This window comes from Onychostoma macrolepis, chromosome 11, assembly GCF_012432095.1.
Source record: "Onychostoma macrolepis isolate SWU-2019 chromosome 11, ASM1243209v1, whole genome shotgun sequence".
In the NCBI taxonomy this organism is placed as follows: Eukaryota; Metazoa; Chordata; class Actinopteri; order Cypriniformes; family Cyprinidae; genus Onychostoma; species Onychostoma macrolepis.
In genome coordinates this window covers 4,194,998-4,210,950 of record NC_081165.1, presented here as the reverse complement: position 1 = coordinate 4,210,950, position 15,953 = coordinate 4,194,998, and the positions used below count along the sequence as shown (strand labels likewise).

General features: G+C 35.8%; 1 protein-coding gene across 12 annotated transcripts; it reads left to right on the top strand.

The window, feature by feature from the left end:
- The first annotated feature begins 17 nt into the window (after positions 1 to 17).
- Positions 18 to 15,854, top strand: csnk2a4 (casein kinase 2, alpha 4 polypeptide). 12 transcript variants are annotated; one of them, XM_058791301.1, is made up of 15 exons: positions 18 to 1,476; positions 2,352 to 2,428; positions 5,850 to 5,907; positions 7,500 to 7,719; positions 9,021 to 9,132; positions 9,501 to 9,602; positions 9,756 to 9,806; positions 9,888 to 9,947; positions 10,363 to 10,449; positions 10,732 to 10,842; positions 12,404 to 12,505; positions 13,573 to 13,673; positions 13,756 to 13,904; positions 14,041 to 14,130; positions 15,089 to 15,853. In XM_058791301.1, exons 4-15 carry the CDS (start codon positions 7,619 to 7,621, stop codon positions 15,202 to 15,204), a joined length of 1,182 nt encoding a protein of 393 aa, XP_058647284.1. In that variant the 5' UTR covers positions 18 to 1,476; positions 2,352 to 2,428; positions 5,850 to 5,907; positions 7,500 to 7,618; the 3' UTR covers positions 15,205 to 15,853. The 12 variants fall into 12 exon arrangements, with proteins under 12 accessions (XP_058647284.1, XP_058647283.1, XP_058647289.1 ...); XM_058791300.1 differs by having other exon boundaries at positions 18 to 2,195; positions 2,298 to 2,428; XM_058791306.1 differs by lacking the exon at positions 5,850 to 5,907 and having other exon boundaries at positions 7,594 to 7,719; positions 15,089 to 15,854.
- The last annotated feature ends 99 nt before the right edge of the window (positions 15,855 to 15,953 follow it).

Genomic DNA, 15,953 nt, shown 5'->3' with positions numbered 1-15,953 from the left:
GTTCTAGACAAATTAGATAAATTGTTAATTAAGATCTATTGCACTTTAGGTTTTATAAAATCAACAAGGTGATTACTGTTCAGTTATGCTGTGTTGGACAAACTAACAAAACGACAAATGTTGCTCCAACTTCAGTGAACAGATGTGGGCAGTGAGTTTACATAACCCTTGCAGAAACAGCAAGTTTTAATAATTTAAAAAAAAAAAAAAAAAGGGGAGGGGGGGGTGTACTGCCTTAAATAAGCTATTTTACATAACAGATGTTTGAATATTGTACACAAGGATAAATAACCAAATAACTGAATTGAGTCTCACAACTGTGAAAAACCTGATTTCAGTTATTTATAGTCATTGTTTGAAAGGGATCAAATATGCAGAAGATGCTGGAAAAACAATGAAAATGGGACCAGGAGGATTTTCCTGAAGAACATGGATGAAAACCACAATAATCCAAGTAATCCACACCACTCCAGTCCATCAATTAACGTCTTTTGAAGAGAAAAGTTGCATGTTTGTAAGAAGAAAATTCATCAAGACATTTTTAACTTTAAACCATCGCTTATGACTAAAATATGAGAAGCTCTATCCATAATATTGCTTTCTCCAGCAAAAAAAAAAAAAAAAGTCACCTCATCTGGATCAGTGGAGGAAGTGTTACTGTGAATTATGGACTGGATTGGTTTGGATTACTTGTGATGTTTTTAATCAGCTGTTTGGACTCTTTTCTGAGGCACTCATTCACTGCAGAGGATCCGTTGGTGAGCAAGTGATGCCATGCTGCATTTCTCCAAATCTGATAAAGAAACAAACTCGTACATCTTGGATGAGTACATTTTCAGCAAATTTTCATTTTTGGGTGACAATCATTGGATCACTTGATACTCTACATAGGGGACCACATGCACAGAATAAATATTTTGAAAACTCGAGGCTAAAAAAGTTGCAGGCGCACGCAGAAGAAATGAATTCAGGTTTATTGAGCCACATTTCTTCTCATGTAAAGACCAATGTATACCTGAATTAATTTCATATATATATATATATATATATTAGTTTTTTATAATGTCAAAATGTACCAAGAAGCATGATATTAATTTTTGGTGCAATATGGTTTTGACATAAAAATGCAATGACGTTTCTGCCGTGTCTATAAGAAATTAATGACTTAAATAATTTATGAATTTGCTAGTTTCGTTTATCTAAATTTATTTACATCGCATTCAGGATATACATTTTGTATACACTGGAATCGAACTGTTTGTTAGCGCCATGCTTGTTTGAGAAATGAAAAATGTTTGTCTAAGTCAGTCAGCATATGCCTATTTGTGATGTTTGGCGCGTGCGCTCTCAAAGCCGTTATCAAACAGCCATGTTGAGTCTCTGAGACAGAAATGACTCAATATCCCACTGAAATAAGGATAAATATCTCCACGACGGGCTGAACATTAGCGCGTCAACACGGCTGTCATCGAGAAGGTAAATGCGTCTGCATGCAGTGAAATTTGTGTAAAGCTGTAGTAAAGAAGGCTGGTGTTGAGATGAGGAAGCCGGTACTGCTCAGGGGTTGTGTGGAGAACTCATCCCATTTATTACACTGTGGTTTCATAAGTGTGTTTGCATCACTGCTGTAACATGATATGATCACTGAGTATTTGATGCTAGTAAATGCTTCATTAGTTAGCAGGTGCTGTGTGCTAAATAGCCTGCATCATATATTTTAACCAATGGTATATTACTTAGAAAAATCTTAATATAATGGCTTGCAGGTTTAACATCTAATCACTTGCAGAATGTGAATTATAATTAAAATGGTGTCACTCAAAAAAAATATATATATATATTTTTTTTTTTTTTCTGTTAAAATGCTAAGTTAAAAAAAAAAAAATGTTTGCATTAGTAAGAATTCTTGGTATGCCTAATGGATGGAGTTCATCCCAATGTTTTGTATCTAAAATGCAATTTCTATTTTTATTTTTTTAATTATTTGCTGATATCAGTGACTGAATTTTCAGTTTTCTATAATTGACTCAAAAAGAAATTACTGATATTTTTAATTACTTGAAATGTGACTAGCCATGCATCCAGGTTTTTGCCCTGCGTACGGCCTGAGATGCTGGGATAGGCCTCAGCATCCATGTGACCCGACACTGGACAAGCAGTTTGCAAAATGGATTTCAAGTTCTTACCAGTAACATGTAGATGCCAGCTTCAACAATTACTGCACTGATATTAAACCAGTTTTTGCAACTGTAGTGAAAACAGAATTACTAATGCTTTATATTAATTATTTTAACTAGTAAAAACCTATGAAAATCTAAAGAGGTTGATGATTGCATGGAAATGTATCCCAGTTCCCTTCCTGGACCATTGTGAGAAGAGGCATGCTTGCGGTTTAAAGGCAGTGGTTAGGATTCTCCATTAACTTCAGGTGAGCCACATTCTACATTTACATCTTGCTAGCCCTTTTTGTCCCAGTGTCCCTCCTCACACACACCCACTCCACTTGGGACGCTGCCCAAAGGTATGAAGGGCTTCTGTTCCGTCACAAAGAAAAAAAATGACTACCGAGATTGTTGCAACAAATTGGAAACACTTCTTTAGAATGTCGTTATATGTATTGAGAGGTTGTTCTGGAATTATTTCAATAGTCAAACTCATTAATCAGTATTTTCACTAATTACTCATTACTCGTCATTATCACTCATTACACATAATTTTGCTGTCTATAATTTATATCCTGTGATTGATTAAATGTTCAACTTTACCCGATAAATAGACCTACGCCAAATAAAAACGAAAGCTCGTGGTATACGCAAAAATGGATTTTATATATATATGCTACGCTATGGGTAGGATTAGGGTTGTGGGGTAGATGCGTATCATATGCATGCGAAAACTGCATATCATCCGCACGCCAACAAATTTAGTATTATATGCATGCCAAACACGTTCGTATCATATGTACGCCAAAGTCCATTTTTGCGTATCAATACCACGAGTTTTCATTTTTATTTGGCGTACTATTTATACGCATCTTCATGAAACTGGGCTCATATAACAGCACTGGAGCTTTTGATATTTAATTCTTTAAAACAAGTTGTATTAAACTTCACATCTGCTCATTTACAAAACTTCCACAATATTTTGTCAGTTTATTTATTTTTTTATAAAACATTTTACTGTTTTTAAGCGTTAATTGTGCAATAAATGAGGCGGGTCATGTCTAAGCAAAACTAAATTTGCTTACATAAAATTGAAAGAAACACACCAAGCTCTTCAATAGCCAGGGCCTATTCATACCCCTGCTGATCTTAATAGAAACCGTTTCAGATAAGAAAAAATTAAATCCTAGAAATGTCAAATAAAAACTGTACAGTGATTTTTATTTTCTAGGTAACGCATGAACAGAGAAACAAGAAAAACATTGATTGTTGTATTTGATCCGTACCGGGTCCAAACCAAATTAACACAGAACCTACCAAATCAAACATTCATAGACATGTACATTTAACCCACAATTCAGTGCTATATATGGAGATGGGTTGTTCAATTAATTAATTGATTAAACCTATTTATGATGTTTCTTCCTGGTTACATCTGTTGATGTGTTTTGGCATTGAATAATTTGCCTTGTTAATGGCTTGTAAATAGTCTAGCCTCGAGGTCATGAACGCATGAATTAATGTTTCTGCATTTGACATTGAGAGCATAGGTCGTAATTTAGATATATTTTTAAGATGGAAAAATGCAGTTTTACAAATGCTGGAAACATGTTTTTCGAAGGAAAGTTTGCTATCAAAAAGTACGCATAGGTTCCTAGTAGTGTTGTCAAAAGTACCGACTTCGGTACCATTCGGTACTGCAATTTTAAAAACATCCATTTCCCGCTAATATTTGAGTGCTGCTGAGTGGATTCTTAAATGCAGTGCTCAAATATTAGCGGGAAATAAACGTTTTTAAAATTACAGTACCGAATGGTACCGAAGTCTGTACTTTTGATAACGCTAGTTCCTAGCTGATGATGAAGAATTTAGCAGTAAGAAATTGCTAGTCATCCAGTTTTTGATATCAACTATGCATTCCGTTAGTTTTGAAAATTAGTAAGTTTCATCAGGTCGCGATATAGGATATAGAGCTGGGTATCATCAGCATAACAGTGAAAGCTAACACCATGTTTCCTAATGATATCTCCCAAGGGTAACATGTAAAGCGTGAAAAGCAACGGCCCTAGTACTGAGCCTTGAGGTACTCCATACTGCACTTGTGATTGCCACGAACTGATGGCGGTCAGATAAGTACGATTTGAACCATGCCAGTGCACTTCCTCTAATGCCAACATAATTTTCTAGTCTATTTAAAAGAATGTTGTGGTCGATAGTGTCAAACAAGCCGCTAAGGTCCAGTAACACTAATAGAGAGATACAACCACGATCGGATGATAAGAGCAGGTCGTTTGTAACTCTAATGAGAGCAGTCTCAGTACTATGATATGGTCTAAAACCTGACTGGAAATCCTCACATATATCATTTTTCTCTAAGAAGGAACATAGTTGTGATGATACTACCTTTTCTAATATCTTTGACAGAAAAGGGAGATTCGAGATCGGTCTGTAATTAATTAATTCTTTGGGGTCAAGTTGTGTTTTCTTTTAATGAGAGGCTTAATAACAACCAGTTTGAAGGTTTTTAGGACATATCCTAATGACAATGATGAGTTAATAATATTCAGAAGAGGATCTTTTACTTCTGGAAGCACTTCTTTTAGGAGCTTAGATGGAACAGGGTCTAACATACAGGTTGTTGGTTTAGATGATTTAACAAGGTTTATACAATTCTTCTAAAAGAGACGTAAAGTAAGCAGATCTAGCAGTTTTTAAGGCTTTCCTGTAGGAGAGAGTATTTTCCCACCAAGCTATACGAAACACCTCTAATTTTGTTTTTCTCCAGCTGCGCTCCATTTTCTAGGCTGCTCTCTTTAGGGCCTGAATGTGCTCATTATACCACAGTGTTGGGCTCTTTTCCTTAATCTTCCTTAAGCGTAAAGGAGCAACCGCATCTAAAGTGCTTGAAAAGAAAGAGTCCATAGTTTCAGTTACATCATCAAGTTGTTCTGAGCTGTTGGATATGCTGAGGAACTGAGATAAGTCAGGAAGATTATTTATAAAGCAGTCTTTTGTGGTAGAAGTGATGGTTCTACCATATTTGTAACAAGGAGTTGGCTTTACAGCTTTAGCTATATGGAATATACAGGAGACTAGATAATGATCTGAGATATCATCGCTCTGCTGCAAAATTTCAATGCCACTGACATCAATTCCATGTGACAGTATTAAATCTAGAGTATGATTTCGACAATGAGTAGGTCCTGACACGTGTTGTTTAACACCAATAGAGTTTAGAATGCCTATAAATGCTGATCCCAACGAATCTCTTTCATTATCAACATGGATATTAAAATCACCAGCAATTAAGACTTTATCTGCAGTCAGCACTAACTCCGATTGAAGATCAGAAAATTCTTTAATAAAGTCTGTATGGTGCCCTGGTGGCCTGTATACAGTAGCCAGTACAAACATCACAGGGGATTTATCATTAACACTTGTTTCTTTGGATAACGTTATATGAAGCACCATTACTTCGAACAAATTATACTTGAAACAAACAAAGCACATCTAGTTTATGGTCAGTGATCATATCATTTACAAAAAGTGCTTTTGTAGAAAGGGATCTAATATTCAATAAGCCAAGCTTTATCATTTGTTTATCTGTATTATATTGGTTTTTTATTTGTTGAACATCAATTAAATTGTTACTATTACTTTGATTTGGATGTTTTCTGTATTTTCTAGTTCGGGGAACAGACACAGTCTCTATAGTGTGATATCTAGGTGAAGGAGTCTCTATGTGGTGAGAATTAACTGACTTCTGTTCATAGTAATGAATGCTCGCTGCCCGAAGGGGGAGAGCAGACATGTACGAGAGGCTTTACTAATGACAGTTTGCCGCCAACAGGGGGAGAACTGACATGTGTGAGTATAGGGAGAGGAAATTTGCTCTTTATTGTATGTGGGTCCGCTATCACAGCGATAGTTTGGGGCACACACCGAAACGACAGGACGTTCCCTGTTAAAACACCTCCATAACTGAGAGGCATTCGAAGGGGTGGGGAATAACTGTGTCTTTGAGGGGATTCCGGCGTCCACGAGAATTATCCCTCTCCTCTTCCTCTCCGCACGCAGATCAGGACGGCTTTTATATATATATATATATATATATATATTTCAAACGAGTATTCAACATTTTATGTCTTATTTATCAAAACGTTATTTATGCATTTGTAACTGCAGGTTAAATGCATTCATGTCCTGCATTAAACAGTGTGTAAATACATATATGCCACTTCAGATGAAGCTTCTGTGTTTCCTCTGCATTGCAAAGATGAATTTTGTTGATACTGATTTAATTTGTCTGGTAACAGCCCAAATGTTTTATTATTCTAAATAACTATGTAAATAAATAACTTCTAAATAAATATGATTCTTTTAATTAAAAACAACTAGTTTGAGATTTATAGGCCAATCCCAGGGGTGTCAAACTCAGTTCCTGGAGGGGCGCAGCCCTGCAGAGTTTAGTTCCAACCCAGCTCCAACACACAAACCATGTAGTTTTCAAATAAGCCTAAATGATTAGATTAGATTAGCTGGATCAGATGTGTTTAATTAGGGTTATATCTAAACTGTGCAGGGCTGTGGCCCTCTAACTGTTAAAATGCAACTAAGTAATTTTTACTCGAGTAAATTTTAAATGAGCTACTTTTTACTTTTACTTGTACTTAAGTAAAATTTCATTAATGTAATGATACTTTTACTTGAGTAGAATATTTTCACCTCTGGATATCATAATGTTTTCCTCTTACTTTTCTGAGAAAAGAAAAAAAAAAGCTTTTCTTTTGCTTTCTATCAAAGAAAATGTAAATTTAACTGCAGCCTTTAAAAAAAAAAAAAAAATAGGGATTGACATGGTCTTATACAATATACTGAAGCAAATACAGTAGAGAGAGTTCACCTAAAAAAAACATGAACAGTTTGTCATCGTTCATTCAACCTCGTGTCATTCCAAACTTGTTTGAGTTTCTTTCTTTGTCAAAATTGATATAAAAAATACAAAAAGATATTTTGAGAAATGTTTCAGTGGATTTTGTCCATATAATGGAAGTCAGTGGTGTTACCCAGAAGAATGAGGGTGAGGGTGAAAACATAATTAATGAATAAAACTGGGTATTTAACTTTAAGTCAGATCTCAAGTTTTTAGTTCAAACACAACCTAATTAATGCAAAGCTTTGCTGCAGATCACACAAAGTTGGTGCAAAAGTTATTCACCACACACACACATAAAAATATAGCCTACATGTGTGTGAAGTGAATTAGCTTTAAATAGTGTCCTCTTGAAAAGTCTCAGATTTTCCATTTGATTTACTTCATTCACTTTTTCCCCACAGCCATCCGGAGGCGCTTCCATCTTCTATGGCCCCTTCCCTGTAGCCAGCACTTTCTGCAAAACTGTTCTCATCCGATTTTTAATTCGCAGTACAGTAAACACAGTGCTGAGCTGTGTGTCATGTCAGGACCTGTGGCGAGTCGTGCCAGAGTCTACCCAGAGGTCAACACACAACGGCCCAGAGAATACTGGGATTATGAATCGCATGTTATTGAGTGGGGGTATGTATAACTAAATATATCTATTATTATTATTATTATTATTATGTTATATACAGTATATGGTCTATATTGCAAATACAAGCATGCTTTTTTTTCTTTCTTTTTTTACTGTACATTTTGTAGTAACACCTTTAAAGTGGCAAACACAATCGATTTGCATAGATTTGTTACCTTCATGTTGTGTTTGTGCTACTTTTATTTATTTATTTATTTATTTTTTTTTGCCCTTGAGGAAAAGCTTCAGGAATGTCACCAAATTCTAGCGGAAAGAGGCAATTATCAACACTTGTTTTGTTTTTCCCCTTCAGTTTTTCCCCAAATGCTTCTGCAGTTCTCAATGTGCTCTTATCACTGATGTGGTTCAGACTTGCCTTTCTGTAGCCATTTGCAGTTAATGCTTTTAGAAGAGCTCTTGTGACTCCCTCGAATTTTTCTTGATATTGTTGGCTGATCACGTTTTTTCAGTGAGATCTTTTTTAACAATTGCTTGGACCAATTTTTTCAATACTTGGGTCACTTTTTCAAAACTCCTCACATAGTGAGCACAACAGTAGTCTATATGGGCTAAACTGTGGATCATTTATCATTGCTTTGGCACAGAATACATTCAGTGACTACATATTTCAAATGACATGAATTATTTTCTCACTCAGACACAACTACCACTAAAACTCTATGAACCTACAGGCCAGTTTGCACATTTACATACTCTTTTCAAAACTGTTAAACTTAAATTCAAAACATAATATGAAACTGGATAAAACAGCCAGCAATTTGCTACATTTGAGTAATACCATTTTGAAAATCTAAAAAAAATGAAATACTATCAAAACAATTAGATGAAGCTAAACACATACAGAGGCGTTAGCCTTTAATTACATCTATACAGAAGGAGAACACTTAGGAATAATGTTGTACTGTAATTCAAGCATGGACCATCTGACATATACTGCAGTGAATTCTAAACCGTAGACACTGACATTTCTTGTTTTTTAAAATAAATTTAACAACAGAAAACATAATGCTACCTGTTTGTGGTTTTAGGTCAATGTTTTATGAGTGACAAAGTGACAAGCTTTGCTAGTGTAATAGAAAAAAATGAGTTGATTTGACACATGTATGAAGTGTTTTGGTAGTTTTTGTGCACTGTGCAATGTGAAATTACTGTAACTGCTGTGCTAAGCTCGTAAGAAGAACTGTGTGAAGAGTTTTGAAAAAGTTACCCAAGTATGGAGATTGTAAAAGCTGTAAAATGACCTTAATGCTGACATAAATACTTAGGATTTTAATATATTTTCCAGCAATCAAGATGATTTTCAACTGGTCCGCAAGTTAGGCAGAGGAAAGTACAGCGAAGTGTTTGAAGCAATCAACATTACAAACAATGAGAAAGTAGTGGTTAAAATACTAAAGGTAAGACCAGTTCCTCCTGATTCTGTAGTTAACAGAAATGGGCAATGCAAGTATAAAAATGAAGGCATTTGAAGCCATGTTTTACTTATTTGTCAAATATTAATGTGGCATGTCGGTGTACCTGTCCAAAGTTATATGTGCCTTTAAAGAATATATTGTTGTTAACACAAATGGCTTCTCAAAATAAAAAGACATGGTAACGCTTTATTTTAAGGTGTCCTTGTTACATGTTACATGTACTTAATTTTAATTGATTCTTTTTTTCTTTGATGTAATCCTTTCTATTTTGAAAAATCACTGCAGCAGCATTTAAAAAGTTGTTACAGACCTAATAGTTTGGATCATTAAGAACTCTCTGATTGTTTTAGCCTGTGAAGAAGAAGAAGATAAAGCGTGAAATAAAGATTCTTGAGAACATTCGTGGAGGTCCAAATATCATTACCCTCCTGGATATCGTCAAAGACCCAGTGGTCAGTACTCAGAACCCTTGCTGCTTGTGATATTTGTAATACAAAAATAGCAATCAAATTATACTGTAAAAACAGATTTTAGCACTTAAGTGTATTTATTTTGTTTGATGTTACTGAAGAAAATAAAACCTTTTTTTTTTTAACACATTGCAGTCCAGAACACCTGCCTTAGTTTTTGAACATGTGAACAACACAGACTTTAAGGTAAAAACTTTATTCTCAATCTCAGATAACCTCAACAACAAAAACCTGTTATGTAATTAGTTTCATCTTTGTTTTCATCAGCAACTGTATCAGACACTGACAGACTATGACATTCGCTTCTACATGTATGAGATTCTGAAGGTGAGAATTGTAGTGCATTGTAGTAAAATAAATGTTCACTAGAGACTAGCTTATGTTTACAAATGATGGTTTCTAGTGATTTTTAAATGTATATTTCGCGTGAATTAAATAAAATAATTGTTTGTTTGGCAGTTTTTCTTACAGTTTAGTAAAAACATTTTGGTTAAAGGTTGAATTCAACACTACAATTTGTGTAAAAATGAGAAAACTAAACAAGATTATATACTTGTCTTTCCCCCCATACTGTCATTAGCATTTTTCATTTTGAAATATGCAGGAAATCAAACATTAGATACATATATCAGATTAGAAGTCAGTTATTTATTGTTCTGTATTGTCGTTCCTGTAAATCATTTTGATTCCTGTAATAGCTTTAGAGGTTTTGATATGATATCTCTGTTTTGTATGTCTCTAGGCTTTGGATTTCTGTCACAGTATGGGTATTATGCACAGAGATGTCAAACCACACAACATCATGATTGACCATGAGCACAGAAAGGTAGTCAGTGTTTACTTCAAAAGTTAACCTGTCAACACTGCTTAATATTCACATAAGAAACAACAACATTGATTTTTTGAGATGAAAGTATGTTAGAAACAATTATTAAAAACTAAGTAAGAAATAATGCTGCATAGTTCTAGGAAAGGAACATTTGTATGTAGGCATAAAACAGAGCCTTGCTTGGAGGTTTAAAGTTTCAATAAGCCACTGACGTTTGCATTATGTATACAGATAGACAAACAGGCCGATGTCAAATGACTGTTGAATGCTGTTGTGTTTCAGTTGCGTCTCATTGACTGGGGACTGGCTGAATTCTATCACCCAGGACAGGAGTACAACATCAGAGTGGCCTCTCGCTACTTTAAAGGACCAGAACTACTGATAGATTACCAGGTCAGACCTAACATCTATTCATATACAGATACAACTGAAAATACATTTTATAAAATACAGTGGGGAAAAAATTATTTGATCCCCTGCTGATTTTGTACGTTTGCCCACTGGCAAAGAAATGATCAGTCTATAATTTTAATGGTAGGTTTATTTGAACATCGAGAGACAGAATAACAACAAAAAAATCCAGAAAAACGCATTTCAAAAAACTTAGAAATTGATTTGCATTTTAATGAGTGAAATAAGTATTTGATCCCCTATCAATCAGCAAGATCTCTGGCTCCCAGATGTCTTTTATACAGGTAAGGAACTCTCTTAAAGGGAGTTATCCTAATCTCAGTTTGTACCTGTATAAAAGACACCTGTCCACAGAAGCAATCAATCAATCAGATTCCAGACTCTCCACCATGGCCAACACCAAAGAGCTGTCCAAGGATGTCAGGGACAAGATTGTAGACCTACACAAGGCTGGAATGGGCTACAAGACCATCGCCAAGCAGCTTGGTGAGAAGGTGACAACAGTTGGTGCGATTATTCACAAATGGAAGAAACACAAAATAACTGTCAATCTCCCTCGGACTGGGGCTCCATGCAAGATCTCACCTCGTGGAGTTTCAATGATCACGAGAACGGTGAGGAATCAGCCCAGAACTACACGGGAGGATCTTGTCAATGATCTCAAGGCAGCTGGGACCATAGTCACCAAGAAAACAATTGGTAACACACTACGCCGTGAAGGACTGAAATCCTGCAGCGCCCGCAAGCTCCCCCTGCTCAAGAAAGCACATGTACAGCCCGTCTGAAGTTTGTCAATGATTCAGAGGAGAACTGGGTGAAAGTGTTGTGGTCAGATCAGACCAAAATCCAGCTCTTTGGCATCAACTCAACTCGCTGTGTTTGGAGGAGGAGGAATGCTGCCTGTGACCCCAAGAGCACCATCCCCACCGTCAAACATGGAGGTGGAAACATTATGCTTTGGAGGTGTTTTTCTGCTAAGGGTTCAGGACAACTGCACCGCATCAAAGGTACGATGGACGGGGCCGTGTACTGTCAGGGCCAGGGCATTGAAAATGGGTCGTGGATGGATATTCCAGCGTGACAATGACCCAAAACACACGGTCAAGGCAACACAGGAGTGGCTCAAGAAGAAGCACATTAAGGTCCTACAGTGGCCTAGAGCCAGTCTCCAGACCTTAATCCCATAGAGCATCTGTGGAGAATCAATTTATAACTTTTTTGAAATGCATTTTTCTGGATTTTTTTGTTGTTATTCTGTCTCTCACTGTTCAAATAAACCTACCATTAAAATTATGGACTGATCATTTCTTTGTCAGTGGGCAAATGTACAAAAACAGCAGAGGATCAAATAATTCCCCCACACTGTATAGCTTAAGTTGTTTTTACTATAGATTAAAATGTCTAGTCAGCCACTTTTTACACCCTTTAAAAGTCTTTAGCTTTTGAAGATTTACCTTTTGAGATTTGATTGCTGAACTTGGCAAAACGAATTGCAATAGCTTTTGGAAATCTGAAACAAATCACTTTTATTTTGTCATTCCAGATGTATGACTACAGTCTTGATATGTGGAGTCTTGGTTGTATGCTGGCCAGTATGATCTTTAGGAAGGAGCCATTCTTCCATGGACATGATAACTATGACCAGGTGAATATCATCAGAAACTTGATAAATGGATAGTTCAATGAACAGTTGTTGTTATCTAAAGGAATATTCTGTGCTTTTATAAAATAAGCCTCACATAGATGATACATGTACCCCCTAAACATTATCCTTATTTACTTTAACCATTTGTAATTGCCTCACTCTAACCTTGATGTTTACTTTAAAAAACAATAATAAATAACAAAAAATTAATTAGAGAACCAGAAATAAAAGCCCGTTAACACCAAGGATGATGACTATAACAATAATGAGAACACTTTATTTTACAGTCCTGTTCTGCTTGTACATACTATGTATGTATTATAAAAAATTATAATAACTCTGTAATAACTAGGTACTAACCCTGAACCTACCCCTAAACCTAGCCTTAACCATGTAGTTACCTTATATTACCCAGTACTTTCTTGGGTAAGTACATGGTAAGTACACATAAAGTGTTACCACAATAACTGTAATTATAAAGTTTTAATAATCATTCTAATTCCACGAGAATAACTACAAAGAGGAACAATTCGAAGGAATCACTTTCATTTTTTTTTTTTTTTTTCAGTTGGTAAAACAATAAAAACACTTGACAGCCGATCAGAATCCATCTATATAAACTGCAGTGTGTGCTCATAATAAACAGAACAGTTTTGTCCTTTGGTGTGGACACTAATAAAATTGTATGGTTATAGTTATTGTTCTTGTCATGAACAGGCCTTAAATGAACCCTCAGCAGTGCTTGCAACATAACACTGTTTTGAATTTGCTAATTTTTATATGATCATTTTAGTTAAAGGTGTACTGTGTATGTGACTTTTTTTTTTCTTCTTAAACATTACAAGAAATTTAGGATTAAAGTTTGAAAATGTACTTAATAGCCACTAGTAATGCAGTCCTTTCTTTACAGTGTCTTTGTTATACATATCACATTACTATTAGCCTATTAATTATTATAATAAAAGCAATAAGTTCAAGTATCTCTCATATAGTAACATGAGCACCATGGTCTTTATTTTTGGAGTTGTATTGACTGAATTGATCACAATGTTCCTATTTCTTCAAAGTTGGTGAGAATAGCTAAAGTTCTTGGAACAGAAGATCTTTATGATTGCATTGATAAATACAACATTGAGCTGGAGCCTCGATTTAATGACATTCTGGGAAGGTGAGCCCTCCTTATAACCTGGCATTGTTAGCACTGTCTTCTGTAATTTGATTTTAGCCAATTTACATTTACTTCATGTTAGACATTCCCGTAAGCGATGGGAGCGGTTCGTTCACAGTGAAAACCAGCACTTGGTCAGTCCTGAAGCTCTTGACTTTCTGGACAAGTTGTTGCGTTACGACCATCAGACCAGACTGACTGCAAGAGAGGCCATGGAGCACCCCTACTTCTGTAATAGCATTTGAAATATTACATTAGCACCAGGTCTATTGAATTACTATGAAGAGAATTTCATTTGATTCTATACATTTACACTAACAAATACTAGTATTTTTAATTAATTATGAAATCTTGCTCCTTGCCTTAGTCCCTGTTGTGAAAGATCAGACTCGCATCGCAGGATCAACTATTGTGCCAACAACTAACACTGCAGTGAGCACTGCGACTATGATAACAGGTGAGCTACCGAGCATATATCAAACTCTTTGCCTGCTTTAAAATGCCAATATAATGATAATAATGATTCAAACACACACCCACATTTTTGTTAGATTTTGTCCATAGAACTTGGCATGCTTTACATCTGGAAAATTCATTTTAAGCTCAGGTCACAGAATCAAGAACAACAGAATTATGATTTTATACTAATTAAAAATTATAAGCAAATTTATTTGTACATTAAAATGTACTTTAAAATATGCATTAATTGATCAAATGACTCAAAGGTGATCAGAACACTTTTACACCGGTATCCGATGAATGCATTCTTTATGGAATTAAGCTTGTTTCTGCCACAGGATGAAAAAAATGTGTGGGAAAAAAAAAAAAAATTTATTTCACAATTCTGACTTTGTTCTTATTCTGAGTTTGCAAACATAAACTTAGAATTCTGACTTTACCGAGTTTATATCTTCGGAATATCGTGGTGTCCATAGAATAAAAAAAAAAAGGTAATTGCTTGTATCTCTTAATTATGACTTTTATCTCAGAATTGCAAGTTTATATCTTGCAAATTAAAACTTTTTTTTCTCAGAATTGTGAGTTCACATCTTATGCAATTTGGGGTTTATTTCTCAGGATACTGACTCAGAATTGCGAGAAAGAAGTCAGAATTGTGAGATAAAAAGTCTTAATTACCTTTAAAAAAAAATTTATACCTTGGCAGAAGTTTCCACAGTGTGTTTAAACTTTATTCATCAAGCATTTTCTTCAAAGAGCCCTGAAAGAAAATGTATCATGGTTTCCAGAAAAATATATGGCAGGAACTGTTTTCAACACTGACAATAATAAATGTTTCTTGAGCCCCAAATAAGCATGACCAAATTTGAGGAGAGCTCACGTGTACAGTACATCCAAGGAATTGCTTGTGTCACTAGAGTGTTTGAGATTCCTCTTTTTCCCGACTGCTTCACCAGGAATAGCGGCGCTTCCAGCCTCCACAGCTCTAGGGCCCCTGACGGGTTCCCCCATTCTCATGGCCCCCAGCAGCCTAAACACTCCAGTGCCTGCAGCCACGGGGGCCGCTCAGTGACGTCACCGTACCTGTCACACCAAACCTGCTGAGGATCTCTGGGACTGTTGTTAGATAGAGCTCCTCAGCACCACCCCTCAGTTTATCCCGCAGGCAGTGCAGCATGAGTTTATCTGAAACTGCATGCACTTCATCATGAGATGTTCACCTTCATGCATTTACCTCAGGCAGAAGTGCGCTGGATGTGTTTGAGAGCTTATTCACAGAAAGAGAATCATCCTGTGTGATATTACATACATTGTCCTGCCATTAAACAGCTTAGCTTTACTTGAAAACAGATGGACTACTTCTTGGAGCAAGTGAAGCACGTGGTAGCACAGTATTTCTGTCAGCAGTCAATGAGCAAATCCTCTCTCAAGTGTGAAATGATACTGCCGTAGTTCAGAGTGTGTATTGGTGCTGTTTACTGTAGCTCACATCAGGTCACACCAATCGCCTTGACTCAACACACAGCAGTGTCTTCAGCTCCTCTCACTGTGGACGTCCCGTATAAATGGCAATGCTGTGGCATATTTTATTTATTTATTTATTTTTTATAAATACAGCAGTCCATAATTTCTGTATACTCATAATCCAGTAATAAAGAATCATTGCTTATCCAGTCTTTGTATTCAGTTCATTTGACTGAACCAAAATTAACAGTGTGGCTATGGAAGTATACCAACAGTTTTATTAGACAAGCTATTCTGATGGGTTGCAAGTAAAGAAATATATTTTTAAGATTTAAATATCATACTTTGAACCTACAA

What these genes read in the sequence shown, in the direction of transcription:
- csnk2a4 (XM_058791306.1), top strand. Translation starts at nt 7,619, where the DNA reads ATGTCAGGACCTGTGGCGAGTCGTGCCAGAGTCTACCCAGAGGTCAAC. An exon ending in ACATGTATGAGATTCTGAAG is followed by an intron (nt 9,948 to 10,362) that starts GTGAGAATTGTA and finishes GTATGTCTCTAG; the next exon opens with GCTTTGGATTTCTGTCACAG. An exon ending in AACTACTGATAGATTACCAG is followed by an intron (nt 10,843 to 12,403) that starts GTCAGACCTAAC and finishes TTGTCATTCCAG; the next exon opens with ATGTATGACTACAGTCTTGA.